The following is a 25,975-nucleotide window of genomic DNA, read 5'->3' on the forward strand; positions in this document are numbered from 1 at the left end:
GGCCAGCCTGCAGGATCGGTGGATCGCATGACGCGAGTTCCTCATGGAGTAACGCAGGATCGTGTCACCTTCCTGCTTCGCCACCAATTACACATTAATGCGATGTCGTGCTATCTAGGGGATAGGGTTTGCTGAAGAGGAAGGTAGACAGAGAGAAAGAGAGAGAGACAGACAGAGAGAGAGAGAGTGAGAGAGAGAGAGAGAAAATGTGAGGGATAAGTATCCTTCGGGAGTACACCCTCTTCCGATATGCGTATATTGCTCAATTAACCTACTTTTCGTAGTTGTAGAAGTACTAAAATGCTTGATGAAATAAACGTGGGGGTTGCCTTACGATTTTCTTCGAACAATAAAAGTAATTATCTTTATTGAGTGAGGGAGCTTAATAGTACTGACTACAAATCGTTATCGATTAAACATGATCGTGGGTTTTTGTGTATATAGGGTTGATTATTTAAGAGAGAGAAAGAGAGAAATTTTCATTGATCACTTTCTAAGAATTTTATATTCTTATTAGTGCTTATATAGATAATCATATGAATGATCTACATCGTAGATAAATTTGTAAAGTAACGTAATATTCTTCATTATATCTCCATTAGTTTATAAAATTTTTATTACGATTAAATTTTATAAAAATATGAAAATGTATATACTGTATGATTGATTTTTAACAATTAATAATGTTTACAATCGTCGGTTATATAAGTCTTGTTTGAATAAAATATATTTTATAGATACTGTATGCTTTGAGTTCGTTCATTAATACTATTATAAATATTAAAGATCAAATGTATGTCAGTAAAGGACTTTTAAAAAGCAATAGAAGACGAGAGTGGTTCATTTGCTTTTTAAAGACCAATAGTTTCGTATTAAAATTTTATAATTTCGCATAGCGTTTTATTCAATCAATGAAAGAAATGGTATTTTATTTAAATTAATACTGGCGATCTCATAACTTTTATATTGATATATAAATAATATTGATAAAGAATTGATATTTTTAATTTATAGATTGATAATTTAGTTATATGAAATGAGCAGGTAATTAATATAATTTTTTCTAACATATATCTTATCGCAATTTATCGACATTTATATTCCAAGATGAACTACTATTATCCTATTTTTAACAATCATATTTCTACGACATTAATATTATATTTTTCTAGTGTGTCTAGACGATAGTTAAGTTAATAACTCATAGTTAATCAAATGCGATCGATTTAAATTCATCTAATTTTATAACTTATAAGTGCTTGAAATATTCTTTACTACGATAATAAACTTTCACTTTACTTTTTGATATGTGCATAGATTTTTCAAATATGATAATATTATTATTGTCGTTATTATTATTATTATTATTATTATTATTATTATTATTATTATTATTATTATTAAATTTAATTAAATTAAATACATATAATTGTAATAACAAATTCAACATTCTGCAGTGATATTTATTATTAGTTATATACATATAATATATAAATTAATCATTTATATTGTATCCTTGTATAAATACGTATCATCGATATAAATTGAATTCTATTTACATTTCGCATGAATATTTCTATTAAAATTATAGTTCGTTGTCAGAGTCTTATGAATTTATATTATAACGATGGAAGTTTGAAAATTAATGGGTATTTGAGAAAAATTAGAAAATGTAGTTGGTCGTTATCAGATATTATATAGATAGACATATCGAGCGTATCGGAATTGGTAGCTATCGCAACGAGGATAGGCGGGTAGGTTCGGAGATAAGGGTAGTAAGGGCCGAACTCGCAGTAAATATTGTAACATCTGGCGCGACTCATACGAGTTCGAGTCACGCCTCCGGCCGTCTACATTTCATTTCACTTCTTAGATACTTCACTGAAATACTAGCGAGGATCCACTGGTGCTCCCCGTTTGGCGCGTATACTACTACTAGACTACTATATAGTACTATACGTGTCTATACTATACTATACGTTCGCTCACACCAAGCGGACATCGCGTTTCTTCTCGTTGACTTCCTAGGATTTTGCACGGATGGTTCCATTGCACCGTGTGTTTTAACGCGCGAATGCAACTCGTGGCTCGCAGCTTTTCTTTTTAAAAAAGATACTCGTCTTTTCTCTGTACGTGCAACATCTTTCGAATGAAGAAACAAACAACGAACACGAACGATCTTTTCTTCTTCTATTTTATCCTTATCCTTCTTCTTTCTTTTTTTTTTTTGTTTTTTTTTTGTTTTATCTTTTCTTTACCTTTTTTTTTGTCAACGAAGCCAAACACTGAGAAGATAAATGTATCGAATAATGGATTATAATTTTAGATGTGAAATTGAATATTTAAATAATATTAAAGAAATAATAATGTACGCATATCGGGTTATAGTCATGTGAAACCTGGAAATATGAATATTCCTCCGTTACTTTTTATAATAGACAACATTTCTAAGGGAATTAAAATATATGCTCAACGTGGTAACCATTTGCAGCTTTTTACACATTTTATTTCATTTTCCAAAATGTGGTATAAAATTAAGAATTATAAACTTTACGAATTTTTGACGAATAATAGATGTTATTTAGATATTAGATCGTAAGGCTTACGCCGATTACAATAGTTCACATTCAATTTGTTTTGAATTTGCCTTTATCTATTATTACAATTTTTCTATTGATTAAAAAATATCGATCATTCTATTTAAAGAAATGTCAAAGATGATCAGTATATTTTGGAAAATATAATATTCGGATAAAAGTTCTAATCTCTATTATATTCGATCTTTTCGAATGAAACATAATTCTACAAAAATTTTATTTTATTATTAAAATTAATGAATATATATATATATACAAATCAATGTGACGAAACTGTAAAACTCGCTGACTTACCTCGGTTAATTTCTTAAATATTTTACAATCCTTTTGTTGCTTGATTGATACCGTCGGCAAGTAGGAATCAAATTCGTTTCACTTTATTTACCAATCGTTGTTGCATTTTTTTAAGCCATACGAATGAACAAAACACATAGAAATGTAGATCGCATCGATGCGTTGAAACTGTGACTGTTCGTTCACACGGTAACGTACGGGCATCGCGTCAGCAGTGATTTTTGTGCATCCGAATTTTGCGCGTGAATGTTTTAAACGCACAGACACTGGCTATCTTGTTTACAATGGTTGGAGAGAAAAAGAGAAAGGGAGAGAGAGAGAGAGAGAGAGAGAGAGAGAGAGAGAGAGAGGGAGAGAGAATGATAGAGGAGAGGAGAGGAGAGGACGGGATTTAATCAAGCTGCACAGCAAGGAGAGCGTGACACGAAATGCGCGAAAGGACGGCACCCAGAGTTTCGTTATTTTCCCCTCGTCCAACGTTTCGTTGACAGAGCTTTGAATTCTATTAAATTTATATTTTCGAAGCGACGGCCGTCAACGCACGTCGATCGACGAGTTTGGCTCGCACGCGAGTACAAATTTTCTTCTCTTGTCTTTTTTTCCTTTATTTTATTTTTTTATTATTTTTTTCTTTTTTTCTTTTTTTTTCCCCGACCACCCAGCAAATAATCGAGACGTCGTAAATTTCGAAAGACGAAATTTTCTCTGTCTGTCTCTCTCTTTTTCTTTCTCTCTCTCTCTCTCTCTCTCTCTCTCTCTCTCTCTCTTTCTTTCTTTATATTTCTCTTTCTCTCTTTATCATAAAACGGTTCACATTGTAGAAGCGTTTTTACTTAAAATACGCCATTTCATTTTTATTCCAGCTGGTGCTCCCACCTGTGCAGACAGATACGCAATCCCGATATATTTCTTCGATATATCGGAGATGATACCGCCCGCTCGCGCTTTTTAATTTTACCTGTGATATAGAATTGTTTGTTTCGATTCTGGATGAGAAGCACGCCCTCGGAATAAAATCAAATCGAATGAAACGAACGAAAGGGCGTGAGAGAGAAAAAGAGAGAGAGAGAAAGAGAGAGAAAGAGAGAGAAAGAGAGAGAGAGAGAGAATGAGAAAGTGATGGTGATTGCGATGCCGATGTTTCAATGGGATTGGAAAAACACAAGGATAGATGTTGCAAGTGTACTTTCAATAATTCATTAGCCACTTGTTTCGTTAGTTTGTCTCGCGGCAAAATCGTGCGGTCCGCTCTCAAGAAAGTGCTTTAATTTCCTTCGGCCGACTTGTTACCGGCTTAAAACTTGGCCAAGTTGCTTCTCTCTACTAGTTAGCTCGGACGACGCGTTTTACGGAAATACGAGAGAAAGAGAAAGAGAGAAAGAGAGAGAGAGAGAGAGAGAGAGAGAGGAAAAGAGAGAAAGAGTAAGTAAAAGGAATGCACAAAACGTATTGCAATAAAGGATTCCAGTTTAGTGAAACATTTCGATTTCAACGTTGGAAAAAGTTTCTTTTCCTAATTAATGGTACACGTTTGAACGTTCTTGTATAAGAATGTGGTATTAAATATGTCGACTTTATGACGATTGAAAGTTGTTGGTAGGGTTGTAAGGAAGAATTGAGAAAGATAGAGTTTATAGAATGGTTGGCTATCGGAAAGTATAAATATAGTGAGTAAAGTAATAAGAAACGTCTCGGTAACGTGGAAAAGAAGCTTAAATGTCTTCCATTCGAAGTTTAAACTTTCGCGCGACTCAGATCCGATTTTCAGACTGGAGCATTATCGATCTGCATTCGACAACCGTTGAATACTTAACGTAGGACCGTCTTAGAAGTCTCTCTTTCCTATTCGCTAACCGAACGTCGAAGTTCGATTCGGGAAACGATTTAAGTCGATCGCACGATCTCTTTCGAGTATTTTCGTTACTACAATGTGTAACGGATATTCAAATTTCCGTAGTTCGAACAACTATAACCAAACGCAAATCCACTGAATTTCCCGTTTGCCATAAGCGTCAAATTAAGGAAGATAAAGATCTAGTAAATCGTAGAAATATACAATGTGTCAGTTGAGTTCTAGGTGATTCGTAGATATATATATATATATATATATATATATATATATATGTGTAAGAATGAGTACGCAGGTCATAGGGTAACATTAGCTGGGTAGAGAAGACTGGGATACAGGAAATGCTGCAGGCTCGAGCGTATAATCAGCATCAGAAGCTCGTGGATTCTCTACTCGGTGACGGAAGGTGAGCGAATTGCACGCAAACTGTGCGACTATACTCTATATAACTCGAGTTGTCTACACATATATACCTATATCTACTACTGATCTACGTATAAGTACATAGATATAGTTACGTGCACGTATCTACATAAACGCGAGTTTGCCAGGCCGAAATTTGCCCTGGACATTTCAGTCCCTTCAAAGTGACTAAGCTCGCGAATCAGTCCAGCCACGTTCCATCCACTATGTAACGTTTCTCGTATCTCTCTCTCTCTCTCTCTCTCTCTCTATATATATATATATATATATATATATATATATATGTATATATATGTATATATATTTCTATCTATTTCTCTCTTTCTCTCTGTCTTCCTAGATAGAAATGATCTTCCTTAGTTGAACAATGCGAGACATCTGCCTTCTGTCGTTTCACAATAAAATACATTTCAATTCCGACGTTGCTTGATTTAAAATACACAAGACCAGAGCATTCCTATTTTAAAACTCGAGCTTGAGATAGTTCTCTTCCTATTGTATTTTCTTTTCTTCTATCGACTAAACAAAACGTACAAGGATTCATTTCTATCGTTTCATACTTGACCAGTCAAAATTTTTCTTCCCCTTGTACTCACGTAACAGTTGTTCATTAAAGAATGATACGATCCATTTGGTGGTATTGCACGCTCGTGACCTAAGCAAGCATGCCTCATATGGAATTTATTAGAATTAGAAATCTGATGCTCCACGTGCGGCTCAACGTGGTTTATTAACATTAACGGCCGTAGGAGACGCGAGCCATTTGTACTCGAGCCAGTGAATTACGAAGAACGTGAGAGGCTTCCGTAGACGAATTATTAGCCTCATTATCGCCTAGCCTTGCCTTGGTATCGTCATCATTAAATGGCATCGCTCTAACCACGAAAGTAATCCTTCTGAGCTATTTCCTGGTAAGCGTAACGAGCGTCGTCTTGAAAAGAATTTACTCTCTCCGTGCCATTTTTCGTTCTACCAGAAATTTTTTCTGTATTCTGTTTTTTTTTCTTTCTCTTTTTTTCTTTTCTTTTTTTCCTTTTTCTCTTTTTTTTTCCTTTCTTCCATCCCTTTTATATAATGAGAATATCTTTGATGATGACTGCTTGAAGGAAAGAAGAAGAATTTTTATCGGCTTAAATATACTCAAAGTCATAGTCTTGTTTAAATAATCAGTTGGATCAGTTCGAGTTCGCGTTCATTTTCGTTGATGATTACTCTCTTTCTTTTAAAATAGGAACGAGCACGTAGGACGACGAAATCTGTGTTAACTCGCGAGGGGAAAAATTAGTGGCGCGATTCATCGAGGAAGATTATCGATACTTGATTGCGCTTAATCCGTAAAGTTTTCTCGTTTGACCTCTCTCCGTCGGCTCTTGAAAAGTCTCTTTACGTTGACGGCTCGTCCTTCACCAACTAGAACGATTTTCACTTGGATTTCCTTCAACGAAAAATGTGCTCAAGGAAGTCGCTCGCACGGATGAGAAATTTATGTCAAACGCGATTGTCGTCGACGGAATTTCTCACTAATGATGTTCTTTCCGCGCACCTCACGCTTTTCTTTCTTCGTTTCCTTTTCTTTTTTTTTTTTTTTTAGTCTTTTCCTTCTCTTTCTATCCCTTCTTCCTTTCCTCTCTCCCTCTCTCTCTCTCTCTCTCTCTTTCTCTCTCTTTCTCTCTTTCGTATACAAGAAAAGACATTTACGCGTTTCTTTTCCAGTCGACTGAAAATATAATATATAGATATAAAAATACGTCACGTTGAATAAGAGAAATCATTGCGCTTGAAATACAGTATATCCTTTTCTCTTATCCTTTAAAAATTTTAAATGATTATAAGGTAAAATGCTATAAGTTTAATCATTCGCGTAATACGTACAACAATGAAAATTTGTAATGGGTAAAGAAATATATTAACGATCCTAAATTTAGATTAATAATAATTTCGTGGATGGGATAAAAGTGAAGTAATATTGTGAGAAAATATAGATTGACTTTAAGAATTTAATAAATTTTGTTTGATTGGATTTATTGTATGCTGCGCTTTCTCAACAAGCGCAGATAACCGATTGATTCTTCCTCCTTTCGAGATTATGCGAGCGATCGTACGTAATCCTCGATTTATCTTCAATATGCCGAGTCGTAACGAGGAGTTCTTTTTTTTCTTTTTTTTCTTTTACCGTCATTTACCGTTTTAAGTCATTTTGATAACAAAAACTTTGCGTAATATTTAATCATTCGTAAATAAGTACTCGCGTAAGATATTTATCGAATCATCGTTATAACCGATAATACTATAAAACTCGTTTCGATCGCGAATTGGAATTTTGAATTGATCGATACACCTATACCATTTTGGTCTCAGTTCCTCCTGGTGTCGTGACGCATTTCATCACGTGTCACGTTTATTCATGGTGCACGCACCATGGCGCACGCACGTCATCGAAAATTGTCAGCGTTATCGATATATCGATATTACTTCGTCGTCTGTGCATTAAAGTGTGACGCAGTTTAATATATTCTTTTTTTTTTTTTTCTTTTTTTTTTTCTTTTTTTTTATCTACCTTTCAACATCCGTTTTGTTCTTACCGTATCGTTATGAACAAATATTTTATATTTAATCACTTTGGAATTGTAAAATGTTTCGAGAAATAATTGTCATATTTCAAAGTTGATCGATATCACGGAGGACAGGCAGAAAAATCTCAAGTTCCCGTCGTGACTCTCTCTGTAAATGATAGGAAAGAGTGTGGCACGTGGAGAGCGAACAGGACGCATGCGTGCGGTGTTGCTCCTGCAGGACTCCGTACTATGAGTCAGTCTGCATCTGGACTCCGGTTCGCGTAGATTTTATACTACTTGTACGTGGTTACGTGATTAAGAAGACTTTATCTCGGATTTTTCATTTTTGGACGAACGACAACTATGACAATAATGACTTCCATTTTTGGTGCTTGGAACGTATTGCAGTTCATCCTTTTTATCTGTGCCATTCTTCTTATTCATTCTTCGGAAGGTAAGTGGATATTTTAAAGGAATAATTTAAGGAAAGAGAAAAGAAAAAAAAAGAAAAAAAAAAAGAGACAAACTATATAACTCGATCGATTTCTGAGGTAACGTCGTTCATATTTTCGACTCGAGTAAATTGTTTAACGCTATACGTAATACCTATACATAAATTCTCTTCAGTGAGATTCTTGTGAAATTCTTGTTAAATTCCTGTACAATTCCTAATCGTCTTGCCGTACATAATTTTGCGAACAATTTGAGAAACGTCAAGAACTTTTAAGTTTCCCTTCTCCTTTAAACCTTCGGGCAATGCCCTTTTTTTCTTTAGTAGAAAGTTCCTATATGCCAGTCGTGTTTTACAATTAACTAAATCCCGCGTAAATCATAAGCGCGATCAATAATTTACATATTAATTATTTACTGTGTTGAAATTAAAGAGAGAGAGAGAGAGAGAGAGAGAAAGAGAGAGAAAAGAGAAAAGGAAAGGTCCCTCAGGAAGAATTTTATTTTCGCGATACGACGAATGGTATAGAAAAATTTTCATGAACACGAACGTTCGAGATACTAAAAAGGTAAATCCACGATGGATATATATTCCTGTCATTAAAACAGTAATATTTCTCAACTGCAATGATCTTTAATCTTAGATCTTCGTATAGACGTAGTCGCCACACTATCCTCGTTATCCTCGAAGTGCTGGGAGAAGAAAAATTCAGGTTTCCGTCGTTAGATGCTCCGTCAATCTTCGGGATTGCCTGCGATTTCTCCTGGGAGGATGTTCCCTCGAGAGAATCACTGGCCGTTGCTAGACAAGCCACCAGCGAGTGACTTCGATAGAGAAGCTGTCGAGATGAACGAAATTTAGAAAATATTGCTTTTCGACATCTCTCTCTCTTTTTCTCTCTCTCTCTCTCTCTCTCTATCTCAATTTCATTTTCTATCTTTCTTTCGTTATTCCTCTTTCGAATATCTCACTCCTTTCGATGGACTGATAATCATTTTACTTTTTTCTATTCCGCCTGTTCGTCTATTTGACATAATTTGTTCTATATCACGATAGAGAGAGAGAGAGAGAGAGAGAGAGAGAGAGAGAGAGAGAGAGAGAGAGAAAGAGAAAAAGAAAGAGACAGAGAGAGAGAGAGAGAGATAGAGAGCTTTTCATCGAGAGCTTTTCATTGAAAGCTTTTCAAAGTGTAAAATCACTGTCCGGACAAACTTCCCGAGCTTTGGTTTCTATTTCGAGCGTAGTTGCAAAGTGTCCGTAGCAACGAAACTTGGGAAATGCTCAGTGTAACTAGATAGTGTCGTACAAGCGCCCGAGGTTCTAAGAAAACATAGAATAGGTTGACTGAGATTAGTCCTAAGAGGTAAGGAAGGGATTGGTGAGGGGTAGAGAGAGGAGCGGGACGGGGCTGAGGTAAGGTAGGTAAGAGAAAGTTACAAGCTTTCGTTTTAATGACTTTCGAATCTCTGTCTCTGTTTCTCTTATTCTTTCTTAACGCCCTTTTAGCATTGATAATCAACTAAATCTGATAAAATCAGAGAAAGAACAGAGTGCTTGTAAATTCATAAGCATCGTAAGTACTAACTTCGTCATTTGTATGACAAAAAGATGGTACCAGGAAGACTTGTGGAGGTCTCTTAAAGCTCCGTAGCTCCTGTTAAAGGAAACATAAAAAGTGTGGGAAAGGTGGAAGCCAGGGAAACGTGGGATGCCTATCGCATGACGAAGTAGTCAAAGGTAGCTTCTAACGTTGTCTCATGCACAGGTCCTGCTGCTAATTATTCGCGAGCACGCGAATGAGAGAAATACCTTTCTCTTTCTCTTTCTAGTTTTACGGTAGATAGGTAGGTAGTTAGATAGGTTGGTAGATATATTTAACACATGTTGCAAGGCACGCAATGTTATACAACTCTGAGTAATTTCCATTATGCGATGCTCCTATGTTATGCAAATAGAGAGACGCGTGTCTGTACAGATGAAACCTTATAACTTGTACGATGCTCGGACCTTTCCTCCTTCGAGGCGAAACATTCTGAATCCTTAACACTTTCTCTTCGGGCTTGTAAAATCGGTACTGTGGCTATTCTCTTCAACATTGTCGAAAATTCAGCGTTAGAAGTTGATGCCAATTAACGCTTCCAAAACCATCCGCAGCCCAGACTTACTCCAGCCTATTCCTTTATTTTGTCTCATGTAACGTGAAATCTTGATGATGAATGGTTGCAGTTCTCTCTTTCTCTCTCTTTCTCTCTCTCTCTCTCTCTTTTTCTTTCTTTCATTCGCTAAATCTTCATTTTATTTCGAACGAAAAACCTGGCAGGATAATCTAAAAGAAAAAGAAAAAGAAGAGAGAGAGAGAGAGAGAAGTAAGATCGGACGAAGTTTGTTGAGTTGATATTTATGTTCATTCTATATGCATAATCTATAATGTATACAAGATGAAATAAAAAAATTATGTATAAAAAAAGATGAAAAAAAAAAAGAAAAAAAATTGAAAATGAAAATGGCCATACTCTAACATCATCTCTTTGGTTATAAAATCTCGGCGTTAATTTGACTGAAATCCACTAAATCTCCGGAGTCATTTGCACAAAGTGTGCTTTCGCCTTTATGAAAACTTAACGCAATAATGCGCTGAGTAAATAGCTTTCAAAGCCACGATATTTACCACCGACGGAGTAGGTGAAACGACGCTTAACGACGAATTCAAATTTCATGAAAGCTTATCTGCGCTCCTTGATTTTATGAGCTTCCTTCCTTTTTTTTAAACCACGGAAGCCGGGCCATCCACATTTTATCGACCATTTGCAGACAGGTCTTTTTCGAATGTAATAGGTATATATGTTGGTAGAATACTTACGTATACATATATGTACAAAAGTTCATGGTGGTACCGAACTCGAAACGATCGATACTTTATTAACATTTTAAAGCAATTGATCCGAACGTATGTCTAGACGCATAATTTCCCTTTCATAATCCGACAATTATTTATATCAATTCAAATGAAAATATTTATTGGTTGTTCGAAAAGGAAAAAAAAAGGGGGAAAAAAAAAAAAGGAAAAAAGAATTGATTCCTTTATCCCAACGACATTATAATCGATAATTTTATTAAAATATACAAGTGAAATGTGCTTTTTAATATTGATTTAAGTATACCATTAGATTTTTCATTTTTCTGCATCATCATAACGCAATACGTTAGAAAAGTCAATCTAACGAAACTTACTCGTTTCTTCGAGTAAGTCTCTCATTTGCTTTTCTATAAATCGTTTTGATGTCAACAAGCAAGGAGGAAATGAAGTTTATGAACTTTTTGCAACGCTCTGAGAGAGCGTGAGCATTGAAACCAACTCATTCGACGAAATTATTATCAATGTACACACCTAGGCAGGGAATTCTGTGAAATCGAGCAATCGTTGAAGTTAAATTGGCTCGCTAATTAATATCGATCCAGCCACGCGTCCGATTGAAGATCGGTTTGCCTTCTTCTCCCTCTCTCTCTCTCTCTTTCTCTCTCTCTATTTCTCTCTCTCTCTCTCTCTCTCTCTCTCTTTCTCTCTCTCTATTTCTCTCTCTCTCTCTCTCTCTCTCTCTCTATCTCTTTTTCTTGCTAGTTAGATTGACTATGTTGGTGCTTTCATTTGAAATCTTTCTATACGTCTTACGTTAGTAGTTATTAATAATTTTTTAAAGCACAAATTCGCCTGAAATATTTACTCAATCCTTTCTGTAAATTAGATTTTTAACGAAGTATATAATGGATAAAATATTACTCAAAAGAGGATAAGAAATATGGAAGGAAAATTTAAAAAATTATAATACATAAAGCTATTCCAATGCTATTTGCGATTATTCCAGAAATTAATCGTAGTATTTAATTTTCATTCGTATAATATTTAGTTAGTTTTTCTTTATTGATTTTTAAAATAAAAAAAAAAAAAAAAAAAAATAATTAATGTGAAATAATAAATAATTTCGTGATAATTTCAAGTTTCGTTGAAATGATTTATCCTAAAAATTCTTATATATTTAAAGATATTTCAAATGTATCATAAAACAGATATATCTTTTATATACGTATATGTGAGACAATATATTAATGACAAATGATGACGAAGCAAGGATCTTTGCTGGTGAAAGGTTGAAAGCGAGAACGTGAACGTAACCCACGAAGCGGAAGGACGAGAACGACGCGACGGAAGGGCTATCGCTCGGAGGCTCCTATTCGGTGTGCATCGGCCGACCGCAAAGTGTAAAACGTCAGCTGCAAGCGTTGTTTTGCGCGCGACCAGATTGCCGACACGGCCGCAACCAAGCTGCATCTCGCATCCTTCCTGCTTCTCTCTCTCTCTCTCTCTCTCTCTTTTCTCAAGCTCTAGTGCGTTTCCATGCAACGCCACTTGCACAATTTGTAAAGTGTCTTTCGCAAAGAACACCCGTTATATTTGAAGAACAAGACATGAAAGGAGTTAACGACATTCTCAAAGTTTTTCCATTTTGTCTATCCATCAACTCAAACTCCAACAAACTCATTTCACTGACCTTTGATATAAGGGGGATCGATGTAAACGACGTCTGCGTCTTTTTTTTTTCTTTTTTTTTTTGATCTAACAAACGAATAAGAATGGACACGCCCTTTTTACGAAATAATAGTAAGTAAGTATCATACTATATGATAGAGTGATGGCTCACGCGTGACACGATTGAAGATGATGATGATGATGAAAAGGGGAATAGGATGCTCGATTTTTGTTTCGTTAGTGCCGGAAGCGGATGCTATTTCGTCTCGTATTTCTTCGTCCATTGTTATTTCAACACGAAATACATACTTACTAGGGCCCGTGAATTCAGCTCTAGTATACGAAAGTCATCGTAAAGAAAATTTCAGGAGGGGGTGTGTCTATCGATAAATATACTATCTCTCGTCTTTCTTTGCTTTCATTCGATAAACAACAGTTAATAGTTCTCGTACAGATCAAAAAGAGAGGATAAAAAAAAAGAAAAAAGAGAGAAGGAAATAAGAGATAGAAAGAGAAAAAGAGACAGGAGATAAGTTTATTAAGACAAATGAATAGAATAGAAAGAATATTACGAGCTAAAGATATAATTTAGCTAATTGATATTAAAATGAAAATTACATTAGGTACATCGAAATCAAAGCTCATTAATCTCAAGAAAGTTTTATCTCTCTCGTTTTTTTCCTTTCAAAAAGAGACTCGCACATATAATTCTCGTTTGAAGATTCAAGATAGAAGAGACTTTTTTAGTTAATAAAAAACTTAAAATCCATAAAGTCGTTCCTAAGAGCATATCTTTTTTTCATGATTCTATATGAAGATAATAAAATATATTTTTTTACATTTTTAACGGAATTTTTTAAAAAATCTCTTAAATAATGCAAATTATAGATTGAATAGATAACGGTATATTCACAACACGATATTCTCTACTTTTCAGTGAATATCAGCTGTTGCAAGAGATATGATTCAACAGTAAATCACTTTACGAATAAATCAAACGGGAAGGGTTTAATAGACAATGTAACTTTCTTAACGCGACAAATTAATTATAAATAAGCAAATAATGAAACTATTAAAATATTAAATAAGTAGTAGAAGAGAGAGAGAGAGAGAGAGAGAGAGAGAGAAAGCGAATGAATTCGAATAATTCGTTGAAGGAGCCGGTTACGCGAAAAGCGCAAGCATCATCGCCACTTTTCTCGAGTCGAGTACCTTTTACCCTCGCCTACCCTCAAGTTTCCGCTAAAGGAAAATCTTGATGCTGTCGAAAGCGAGGGCGTCAAGTGCTAATGTCGTCTCTCGTTGAAACAAGAAAGACACCTTGGAAAGTTTAAAGCGAAGCAACGAGTAAGTATATCCGCGTCTCTTAGAAAACAGTTGGACGTTTTTAACTTTCATTTGCTTTATTTGCACGAAAATATTTCAACATAGTATTGTTCTCCCGACTTATATATATATATATAATTTCATTTCTTAATCAGAACCATAATTTCGAACCTCAATTTCGAATAGCAACGAAATTTTCATTAAAATTATACAAACTGAATATTCATTAATAAGGGCAAAGATGTGATTTTCCTATATTACACGAAGATAATGGGATCGTAATAAGAACAACGATGACTTGAAAGATGATGAAGGGATTAGAATAGGAGAGGGAAGAGGGCAATGCAGCACGACATGTGTGACTACTGTTTCGCAATGACAAGCGTTCAAAGTTTCCTCTGTAACACGTGACATAGCTATGTAACTGTGGCAGCCGTATTCATTATGAATCTCTCTCTCTCTCTCTCTCTCTCTCTCTCTCTCTGTCTCTGTCTCTAGGTCTCTGTCTCTCTCGTTCCTTCTATGTCTTAGATGGTGATGTAAGAGGGTGAGTAGCGCATAGAGGTGGGAGGAAATTGCGTTCCATGTCCCCGTACGCTCCAATACTTCAAGAAGTGTCTCCACATTATTACATGACGCATTTAGAACGAATAGGTGTTAACGGGACATTCTAGAAATTAACATCGATGCATCAGATCTCTCTACGGGAATCCTTTCTCAGACATTTGGTATGCTTCAACAAAACGTGACTACGACAATAGCTTGTCTAGCGATTCGGAGATTTATTGCATAAAATTTTTCAAAGGATATTCTATTTTCCCGCTCCTCCCTTACCCACCCACCACCGCCCCCCCCCCCTGCCTCACTCCATACTAACATACGAGAGTATTCGTCGAATTATTCGTGTTAAAGCGAAACTCTCTTTCTTCGAGATTCCTTACATCATTCCATTCCTCAACAGGTTTCCCTCTTGAGAAAGAAGAATTTATTCGACGATCGATATTTCCTAGCTATTGATATATTGCTTTTATTATGACTTAAGACTCCCAAAGGTACAATTGAATCGTTCTATCCTTATAAGATGAACGATATATTTTTATTTTAAATCATATTTCAACTGGTATACGAATAGAGATTATATTATATTTAAAAGAAAAAAGAAAAAGAAAAAAAAAAACACAAGAAAAAAATTAGTAATAAACGTATTCAAGTGTCACATACGATTATGCTTTACGAATATTTGTATTTTCATTTTATAAAACATTTAATCCATTAAAAAAAAAAAAAAAAGAAAAAAAAAAGAAAAAAAAAGAAAAAAAAAAGAAAAAGAAACGAGCAAATATATCTGCCGACGATTAATCTGAAACAAAGGAAGAAAAAAGAATAAAAAAAAAGAGAGAAAAAAAAAACAAAAAGTCGATAGGTAGGTAAACGAAGAGAATTTATACAATTCCTTCCACATCGACGCGTGTCACAGAGTCATCGATTTCGACATGTTATCTTATTCGGTGACAGTCACATCGATCGCCATCATAACGTGGCAACAAAACAAAACTAAAACACAGTTGCTTTATACAAGGGATCAAACGGATTCCTTTGACTTTTCCCTTTTGTAATCCACAGTTAACATTCCAAGAAAATAATCGATAAGAGCGGTGCAATAAGTTACTGCAATGAGGAAACTTCAAAAGACAAATAATAAACATGTATATAATAGTTTAAAGAAAATTATTAAAAATCATTGATTATTTAAATAAATATGCATCAATCAATTTTTCCACGTTCGTAAATCGCATTGTTACTTACAATAGATTTCAAAGACATTATAAAACATTTAATACTGAAAGTCTTAGAATAAAACGATTTAACTACAAATAATGTTAGAAGATACAAAAACGTTCGTTGGCAAGCGTGCATACTTACGTTTATGTCTTATGCAACATCATCCCTTCTCTATCTCTTTTCCCTCTTTCCCTTCCTATCCCACCATCTCTCCACCCCAAGTATCACGGAATTCCTTTGGCGAATACGATCTCGTAAGGTCTTTCCAAACATCCGAACATCCTGTCCGGTCATCCCACCCACTTCCATTCTTCCCTCCGAGCAAAACGGATCGGTCCTCTGCATTTCCCCTTTTCTTTCACGAAAGCAGCGAGCGGTATAAATCTATTACAGTCGCGACGACATTCTCGTGGAAACGGTGCTATGGGATGGTACGTGGAAAGAAAGGAGAAAGGAGGAGATGGAGAAAGGGGTAGGATGAGAGGAGGAGTATGAGGATGAGGATGAGGATGAGGAAGAGGGCCAGGAACACGATAGGTCGGAGAAAAAGAGACGGATATAACGCGGTGAAGCGTAAGAGGTGGATAGGAGGGTAAGGTCTCGGCTTCCCATGTTGGCTGTTGTTCAAATGGTCTATCCGACAATAAAGAGCGATGCACGTCTTTCCGTTGAAATCCTCTGCTTTCGCGAGATTCAAACGCGCAACCTCGAAACTGTGAGCTTCGGAGAATGTAAAAGGAAGAGGGAGGAGAAGAAAATCTTTCGATACGGAACTATGAGTAGTCTTTCTCTCTCTCTCTCTCTCTCTCTCTCTCTCTCTTTCTCTTTTTCTTTTTCTTTCTTTTTCACTCTTTTTCTCGGTCACAACACAACAACGTTCTTATCCCTATCTTGTACGCGTAGTCCCAGTTGTCTTACCTTCCTCTTCTAACCTCCTTCTTTCTTCTTCTTCTCTTTTTTCTTCTTCCTCTTCTTCCTCTTCTCGTTCGCCTTCTTATTCTTCTTTTGTCTCGTGACCAGTCGAAACAAGAGATGTGTTTGTATTTGGACCCAGGCCAGATAATCCATGGCAATAAATTTTTGTGTGTACAGTACTATGTGATTGGTTTTATCTCTTTCACCCGGAGCCTGGTATACTTAACCCGTTAGCCCCGATCGGGTAGTTGGAGAGGACGATAGATTTTCCGGAAGGAAAGACACGAGCGTGAAACGAAGTGTGGGTGTGCTGGGTAGACCGACCTGTGAGTTTCGTGTACTTGAGAACGTTATTTAGAAACGATTAACTGAGCAAATACGTACGGGCCATCGACCCCAAAGATTTTTCAAATCCTCGACGCTCTTATTTTTTTTTTTCTGCATTTTTTCTATTTTTTCTTTTTCTTTTTTTGTCTTTCTCGTTTTTTTCCTTTCCCTCTTTCTTCCTCTTTCTTTCGTTTTTTTTGCTGTTTTTTTTTTTCTTTAACATGCTTTCAACCAGAAATTTTAGAACGAGTTCGATTATTCGATTAACCCTTTAGCTATTATACGCCACTACAATGGTTTTTTCGCTGAGTCATTTTTTGGGATGACGAAGCGCCACTATAGGAACTTTCCTCTGTTTGATGTTTTTTTTTCTTTTTTTCTTTCTTCTTTTTTTTTATTTTTTGTTTTTTAACGAAGAGCCATTATAGCGGTTTCGGTTCGTTTTCTTGCTTCCGAATGCCGTATAAGTATATTGCCTGAGAGATGTGAAAATTATGATTGTTTCCAATTTTGTAAAAGAAAAAATATAACGATATTATAACTAGGACCAATGTTACTTTGTAATAATAACGGAGATACGGCTAAATGCATAGTTGAAACGCCAGATCACAGTAATTTCATTTAACATGCACTTCGCGATAAGGGCAGTTCGATAAAGACGATACACGATCAGTTTAGCCGTAGCCAAAGGTTTGAAGTAGGTACATTTTTCTTTTCTTTTTTTTCTTTTTTTTCTTTATTTTTTTTTTCTACAAAAGAAAAAAAAATCAATCGATAATAAAGTGTACATTCAGTGATCCTAAAGGGAGAATAAAATTGAACGAAAATAATTACTCGACGTAGAACGTAGAAATACTTCATGCTGGCTCTCATAACAGTCTGCTTTCGTAAGCTTCCCTCTGTCCGAAAGGGTTTAACCAGCATAGTGTTTTAAGCAAATCCCCCTCCGTTCTACCTCAATGTGGTTCCGCACGGTACGTTGGGCCAAACAACGCTATAGCGATAAGCAGCGACGCGACGATACTATGGCATGGCGCGAGAATACGAATAATCCGGGCGAATGGTATTACACGATTATATTACATCTTATACGCGCATGCTCATAAATAATACGATTTTCTCAAACCCCCATTCCAAGTCGTCTCTCATCTCTACCATTTTGAAAATTACGGCTACTCTTGGTGATGAGACGTTTCTTTTTCTTTTCTTCTTTCTTTCTTTTTTGTTCTTTTTTTGTTTTTTTTTGTTTGTTTTTCTGTCTCTTTCTACTTTTCCTTTTTGACAAAAACAATGTCGATTATTAAATCGTAAAAAAAAGGTTTACTGCAAAAGGAGCGGGATACTATGTTTGAGAGAATTTCGTAGTATCCACGAAAGAGCCATACTCGAAAACTATCGAGACGTTTTACGAATGCTATTACGCATCTCTCTGGTCGAAATCGAAATAGAAAGGAAGAGTGAGAGAGAGAGAGAGAGAGAGAGAGAGAGAGAGAGAGACAAAGGGAAAGAGAAAATGAACATTCGAAGCACAAGTACTATGTGACGAGAGAGTGGAAGAGGAAGCAAGTTTCGTTTTGTGAGTGTAGATTTTTGGACGGTAAACGAATTAGGAGTTTATTCCCACAGATAGTTACTTCTCTCGAACAACATACGAATACGTAGATAGCTAAATAAGCCTGGATACGATTTTCTGCTAGCTGACGGAATTGTTTTCTAATTCTATTGGAATTAATGTTTTTCTTATATATATATATATTTTCTGTTTGTTTTTTTTTTTTTTTTTTTTGTTTAAGTCGGTCTATCGACTAATAGTTAAGTAACATATGTAATCTTATATTTTTTATCATTGAAATGAAAAAGAAAATAATATGAAAGAGTTTTCAAAGATTTTACAAGATAATCGAAATGATAAGATATTATTCCTTATACGACGATAAGAAATTTTGAGAAGAATGATTAAAATATAAATATATAAGATAATTTGTTTATCCATTGTTATCGTAATATATGATTTTATAATAACAAACAATAAATTGCGAATAACCATTTATTTTTGAAAAACATTAAAATATATTGTCCGAAGATAATTTTCGATCGATAGTTGATGCAACTAGACTCTTATGTAAGTTTTATTTCATTATGTATTTTTTCAGACATTTCCAGAAATACTTGAAACATTAAGTTTGCATAAATTTTTGTCACTGTCGTAGTCACTATTTCGATGAAAATAAAAACAAAAAGAAAGAAAAAAACGAAAAAAGAAAACAGAGAAAGAAAAAGGAAGAAAAGAGTAAGAAAAACAAACAAAAAAAAAAAGAAAAAATAAAAAAATAAAGAAAAAAAAAAAAAAGAAAGAAGAGTAAACGCTGTGACAAAAGATAAGAGAAAAAAAATGTGTCTTCCACTAAACGTCGAACATTTCTTTTTTTTATACTTTAAGAGCTTCGGTAAAGTCAAAATCGTCGTGGCAGATGCGTCGCATAAAATCGTTGGATGTATTTCAAGGAGCTTTTGTAGGTGGGAAAAGGGATTGAAATCAGGTGATGGGGGGGGGAGGAAATTGGAGGGGGAAGGGGGAGGGGGACGAGGAAAAGGAAAACCAAACTTTCAAGTCAACTCTTCGATGTAACGATTTCACGAGAGAGGGTTATCGTGCATCTTTTTCTCCTCCCTTTGCTCTCCCCCCTACCCCCCCCCACCTCTTTACATCGTTATTCCACGAGATTTCGCATAAGAGTATGATTTTCTCTTCTCTTATTCTTCTCTATTCTTTCTTGTTTCTCTTTCATCACTATCGATGGTTAGAATCGTGGCATGGCGTGGCATGGCGTGGCATGGCGTGGCTTTGTTCGTTCACTCATTCACTGGTTCGTGTCGTGTTATTGCGAGATGCTTAAATCGTGATAGATTTTGTCGCAGAGATATTCGCCAGCTAGTTGGCTACCATCCAGTCTCGTTCCCGTTTTAATGCTTTCATCGTTCTAACGGAAATCTGTAAGGGAGAATTGCTACTAGTGAAACATTGCTACTAGTGTCGATGACCACTAACGTTGATTTTTAAATAATCAAATGTTCGACGGATGTAAAGAAAAAAAAAAAAAAAAAAAGAAAAAAGAAAAAATCCAACGAATCAATCGATTTTTTTATTACTATTTATATTACGTGTGATTTTCTCTTTGACACGTAACCTATTAAAATAATGAAAATATAATTTTACCAATATATATAAAATGTCTAGGAACTTTATAAAATTATCCATGTATCTTGTTTTCAATCGATCGAGAAACCTATTCGATACGATTTATAAAGTCCGATAGAACTGCTTGATTCGATCGTAGTACACTAGTTATATCTTCAATGAAGCACGAGCTCGAAGATAGGGAAAAAAAAAGGAAAAAAGGAAAAAGGAAGGAGAAGAGAAAAAGAAAGAAAACAGAGAAAAAAGAAAAAATAGGAAAAAAGAAGAAGAAAAAGATCGAGCCAGACGGAATGAAAGGAACGAGTCGCGGAATCGTGCACGTATCGCGAGATTTCTAGTTTCCTTCCGTTCTTTGGAAAAACAGTTGACATCTGGACACGCACGTGTCTCGGAAAATGCCTTTCACGTTTTCTCTCTCTCTCTCTCTCTCTCTCTGTCTCTCTCTATGTGTGTGTTTCTGTCTCTTTCTTCTCTCTCCCCTCGTTCTCACCATTATTATTTTACTGTTCGACAGGCAGTATCGACGTACACGTACTCTGTACGTGAGAGAAACCCTTTTACGTTCACGGTGCTTTCACGATGCTTTTACTCGATTTAAGCTCACCCTCACCTCTTTTTCTTTCTCTATCTATATCTTTTTTGTCTCTCTCTCTCTCTCTCTCTCTCTCTCTCTCTTTCTTCCTCTCTCTCCCTCTCTTTCTTTCTTTCTTTCTTTCTTTATGCTTTTACCTGCTCTACCATGGTTCACCACTAACGCATGTTACCGTTGTCCACCAAAGCGAACATTCGACGACAATAATGCCCAAGGACAAATCATTTTACTCAAACGTCATTATCGTTGAATACCGATAGATAGACATTCACTGATACGTTCCTGACATTGTCATCTTTCTTCTTTTATATTCATGTTTTCATAGAATTTCGACATTCGATAAGAAGCTTTCGACTTTGACGGAATTGAATTCCGAATCGATTTGATCTTCGAAAAGAATAGGCCAAAAAAAATAAGACCAGATCAGGCCAATTTCAATTACAAGGATATATTTAACGATGAGCAGAATATACCCATGAGAATGAGTTTACGATTAAACGAAAAAATCTGTCTGCAATAAATACGTCATTTTAATAACGAAAATATCTACTATATCACGAGACAATATTACGGGGAATACCGACACATTGGATTTCTTTTATACTAGTCGATAAAGGAAAATCATTCGGGTGCATAAAGAAACATTTCTATCCGTTTATTTTTCGGATCGTTTATTCCTTACCAGAAGTTCGTGTTCCTTATAAAGAGAAAGAAGAAATGTTGGCAGGAACGAGAACGACGTGTGCCAAGTATATATAGATTGAACGATAGCTAGACAGAGACGACAATAAACGTTTCTATTTTACGACGTTGCTTTACAATTTGGGACATGTACTTATTTATTTACTTATTTATTTACATTTGCAACGTCGCTTCGAGATCCCTCGAAATATTGTTGCAATTTCGTTATTACGTTATTATTTAAAATTGATAATAAATATTTCTTTTTTTTTTTTTTTTTTTTTCTTTTCTTTTTTTTTTAATTTCGCTTCGCGATAATTTTTTTTAGTATGATAAAATTTCATTCCCCCATGAAATTTCGGACGTATTTCTGATGTGAAATATCTGTCTCGAATAAGCAGCTAATTCAGTGTAGTAGCATGAGAACGTGAATAGAAAGGTCACGAACTCACGGAAGAACGGGAGTCGAACAGGGAAGAAGGGAAGAGAAAGGCGTCTGATGAGGAGGAAACGGAGAAAGATGAGGAGGACGCAACGGGTTGGACATCGAAGGGCGAGTAGCAGCGGGTATTAGAGGGTGTCGGACGAGCAAAGGAGTGTGCGCGCTCGATTAATCTCGCAATCTGGATGGAGTGGCTATGATAGACTCCCATGAATAACTCATGAGCAGCGGGTAGCTGCCTCCCATAGGGACATTCGCGTATAATTCAGCCACTTCATTTGTCCTCATTACTATGCCCGATCGTTACATAGAGCACGATTTACGTAGAGCTTCTCGTACTCGCTCCTCTCATTGCCACGCACTCGAGCTGTTTCTATATCTATGTATATATATATATATATATATATATATATATATATATATATATATATATCTGTTTCTTTTTCTTTCTCTCTCTCTCTCTCTGTCTTCTTTAAAGTACTGTACTAATCACCTTATGGAACATGTTGCCATTGAGTAGAGAAAAGGAAGGAGAACAGGTTGACTGCTTTTAGCTTTTTCGTTTCTATTCGACGAAGACGACGGAAGAAGAGTAGAAGTTCTGTTTGTTTTAACATCATATTAATGTACGCTATTTGCTCAACAAAGAAATACTCGTTGTACGTTTAACAGTTTCGAGTATACCGTTTACTTTACAATAATGAAAGGATTTACTCTTTCATGTAGTACAATGAGAAAATAGACGGTTTTATAGTTTATTGTCCCATATCTCCTCTGATCTTACGATCGTTTTCATTGTAACTGAATGAATTGGACAATATCGTTGGTTTCATTGACGAATATAGAGAACTACGATAATGTGAGTAACGAGGATATGCTGATAATGACACAAGAGATAAGGTGAAAAACTAAACCGGGATGTAAATCGAACGCGTTTGCCCACAAAATTCCTCCTGTTCTCCGCCGTTCATCGTTCTACGTCCTAACGGCCATACCTCGATAAATGGAATTTATGAATCGGAAAGTAGACCATCGCACTAACACTGCAGAGAGAGAGAGAGAGAGAGAGAGAGAGAGAGAGAGAGAGAGAGAAAGAGAGACAGACAGACAGACGGAGAGAAGGAGAGAGATATAGAGAGAGATAGAGAGAGATAGAGATAGAAAAAGAGGAGAATCCTTTTGACGAGTTACGTTCAATATGCGAAAATAACTGGACGATGGAATTCGATGAGTTTATCTTGCATAAAAAAGAAAGGGATTTCCATGGGGATTGATACTGGAGAAAGACAACCAATCTCTCGTCTATTGAAAATAAAAGAAGTTCGAATGGATTTTGTAAAAAAAGAAAAAAGAAAAAAAAAGAAACGAAGAGAAATTCGTTAAGCAGCTACTGCCTATCGATGCTCTTTATTAATTCCTTTTTCATTTACAATTTGTCTTTAACGAACGATAGTAGCTTCGTTACTTTTTACTTCTTATTTATTGACTTTTCCTTTTTTACTCCCGTATCCTTTTCGGTACTAAGAAAGTAGTGGCCAGGTAACTTTAGAAGAACGTCACTGCGGCACTACTTTCTCATTAAATCCAATGAGATTTGAAACTTTATAATTTCTTTATACTGACGTAAACTTTTTTACCTTGTTTCTGATCTTTCTCGTTTCTTCTCGTTGTATTTTCTCTCTTTTCGCCTATTCACTTTTCTTGCTTTCTCTCTCTCTCTCTCTCTCTCTCTCTCTTTCTATTTCTCTCTCTCTCTCTCTCTCTCTCTATCGCATTAGCAACGAAGTAGCATAAGTAAATGGCTATACTGAACTGGATGCTAATATTCAATGCAATTTTATTATAGAGTAATGAAAAAAGAATATGAGGTAGTAAAAGACTTCAATAAAGTATTCGAATAAAACTTCTCTACATAAGTTGCTTTCCCTGTTTATTTTTCTTTATTTTTTCTTATTTTTCTTTTGTTTATTTTTATTTATTTTTGTTTTTTTTTTTTCTTTCTCTCTTCTTCTTTTTTAATTTCTTTTTCTTCCCTCTTTATTACCATTATAAATTGCGATAAATAATTAAATTAATTATACATTTAGAGTTTATCATCATTCAAAATATTATTTCTTATACTTTCAAAATCGTAAGAAATCTTTAATGTTTAATCGGCAATGGCTAGATACATACTTTCAATATGATCGTTATGCAGAAATATAATTACAGAATAGAATAATAACTATGGAAAGTACAGAGTTCATTTCATTTCGTCATGTTTTATTAACGATTGCATTTTTTGCGAACACGGCCGCAGGGACGAATAAGAAGAAAGATGGAGATAGACAGATAGATAGATAGATAGATAGAGAGAGAGAGAGAGAGAGAGAGAGAGAGAGAGTGAGTGAGTGAAAACGAAGGGAAGAGCGAATATTATGCCAGGCGGCTCGGTTTATAATAGGATTTACTTATGTTTGACAAAATGTCATTAACCCAACTGCAATTTCGCCAGTTGACAGTATTGTCCCGTGCGATACCATAGAAAAATATTAACGAGTAGTGCGTAACCTCGGTTGATTACATCTCGTATGAATTTTTCCCGTATGCTCATCTACGCATTGCACATGTGAAAGAGATAGCTTTTCTCTCTCTCTCTCTCTCTCTTTCTCTCATTTACTCACACGCACGCATATTCCATGTCCATACATACATATTCCAATGTTTTTTGCATAGAGTTGCAAAGCGACAGTGTCATATACGAATCAGTTCATTATTTATTTATCAACGAATACATATGGGTCCGGGTCACGATGGCTCGATCGATCAAACATTTTGTTAATAACTATGAAAATCACAGTGAATTTATGTTGGTTTCAATTTAGAAAAGCCGTAATTGAAATCCCTTGTAATTCGAACGAATGTTAATACTTCGGGTACTCTTATTTATTTTTCTCTTTTATTTTTTTTTCTCCCTTTCTTTTTTTTTTTTTTATACCTTTTTATTTTTTTATATCTAGTCCACGGATTATTGTTTGTTCTTAAAAATATCGTGCACGTTTGTTCGTTTGTTCAGAATACTTGCTACATTGAAAAAGGGATTATTGGAAGTGTATAGAACTTTCATACATGCATACATATATATATATATGTGGATATATATATATACATATACATATATATAAACATATGTATATATATATATATATATATATATATATACAAAATCTCATTTCTATGTAGACAGATGAAAACATTGTCATTTCATATGAAACGAACGATGATCCGCTCCCGTTTGTTCAATGGTACGGCTTCATACATGAAGTATGTATACGAATAATCTGTAAATCGTAAATGATGTACAAGCCGAACAAGATGGTTATTTCATTCCTATTAATCACGTTCCCACATCGTCCACGATTTTTCCAGTACAATTCCCGACCATAATGGAACACCGGGCGTACATGAAGCTAATAAAGTTACACAAAATTACGCAATCCCACGTATATTAACGTAAGTTAATATAGGTAGACTGGTGTTAAATAATAACCGATTTAAAACAATTGTACGTGTGTCACATGGTCCACGTGTGAAACAATTATAAAAACGAATAAGCATTATATTTTGACACCCTTTGTTACAATATACAGTCAGCATTGTAGTGAAAATATTAAATATTCGTTTCATTTCAATTATTGAAACGGCAATATCGCTGTCAAAAAAAAATAAAAAAAAAAAGAAAAGAAAATAAAAAAAAAAGAAAATAAAGAAAGAAAAAGAAAAAAAAAATCAAGAGAAGATCAGTTAATAGTGTATAATTTATGAAAATGAAGAAATTTATGAGAACGTCATGATTTAGATTAAAAGTAGGTTGAAAACAATTTCAGAATACCACATGGATAATTGTTAATATTATTCTTATTGCAGTTGAGTTCAGACTTTTCTAACAAATCGTAAAATTTAAAGAAACTAGGTCGAAGGAAATGGGAATCGTATTTTTATCGTGTTCATATTTCATCTTTTAATAAGTTAATGTTC

The 25,975-nt window shown here is 35.1% G+C and overlaps 1 protein-coding gene across 1 annotated transcript in view; it reads left to right on the forward strand.

The window, feature by feature from the left end:
* Positions 1–7,869: 7,869 nt before the first annotated feature.
* LOC118442284 (lachesin) overlaps positions 7,870–25,975 on the forward strand; it is a 140,855-nt gene continuing 122,749 nt past the window's right edge. The window contains exon 1 of the mRNA XM_085661863.1: positions 7,870–8,172. Within this exon, the coding sequence (XP_085517989.1) occupies positions 8,082–8,172 (91 nt within the window). The 5' untranslated portion in view covers positions 7,870–8,081. The remainder of the gene's footprint in view (positions 8,173–25,975) is intronic.

Source organism: Vespa mandarinia, chromosome 16 (genome assembly GCF_050613455.1).
Source record: "Vespa mandarinia isolate Hongniang chromosome 16, ASM5061345v1, whole genome shotgun sequence".
In the NCBI taxonomy this organism is placed as follows: Eukaryota; Metazoa; Arthropoda; class Insecta; order Hymenoptera; family Vespidae; genus Vespa; species Vespa mandarinia.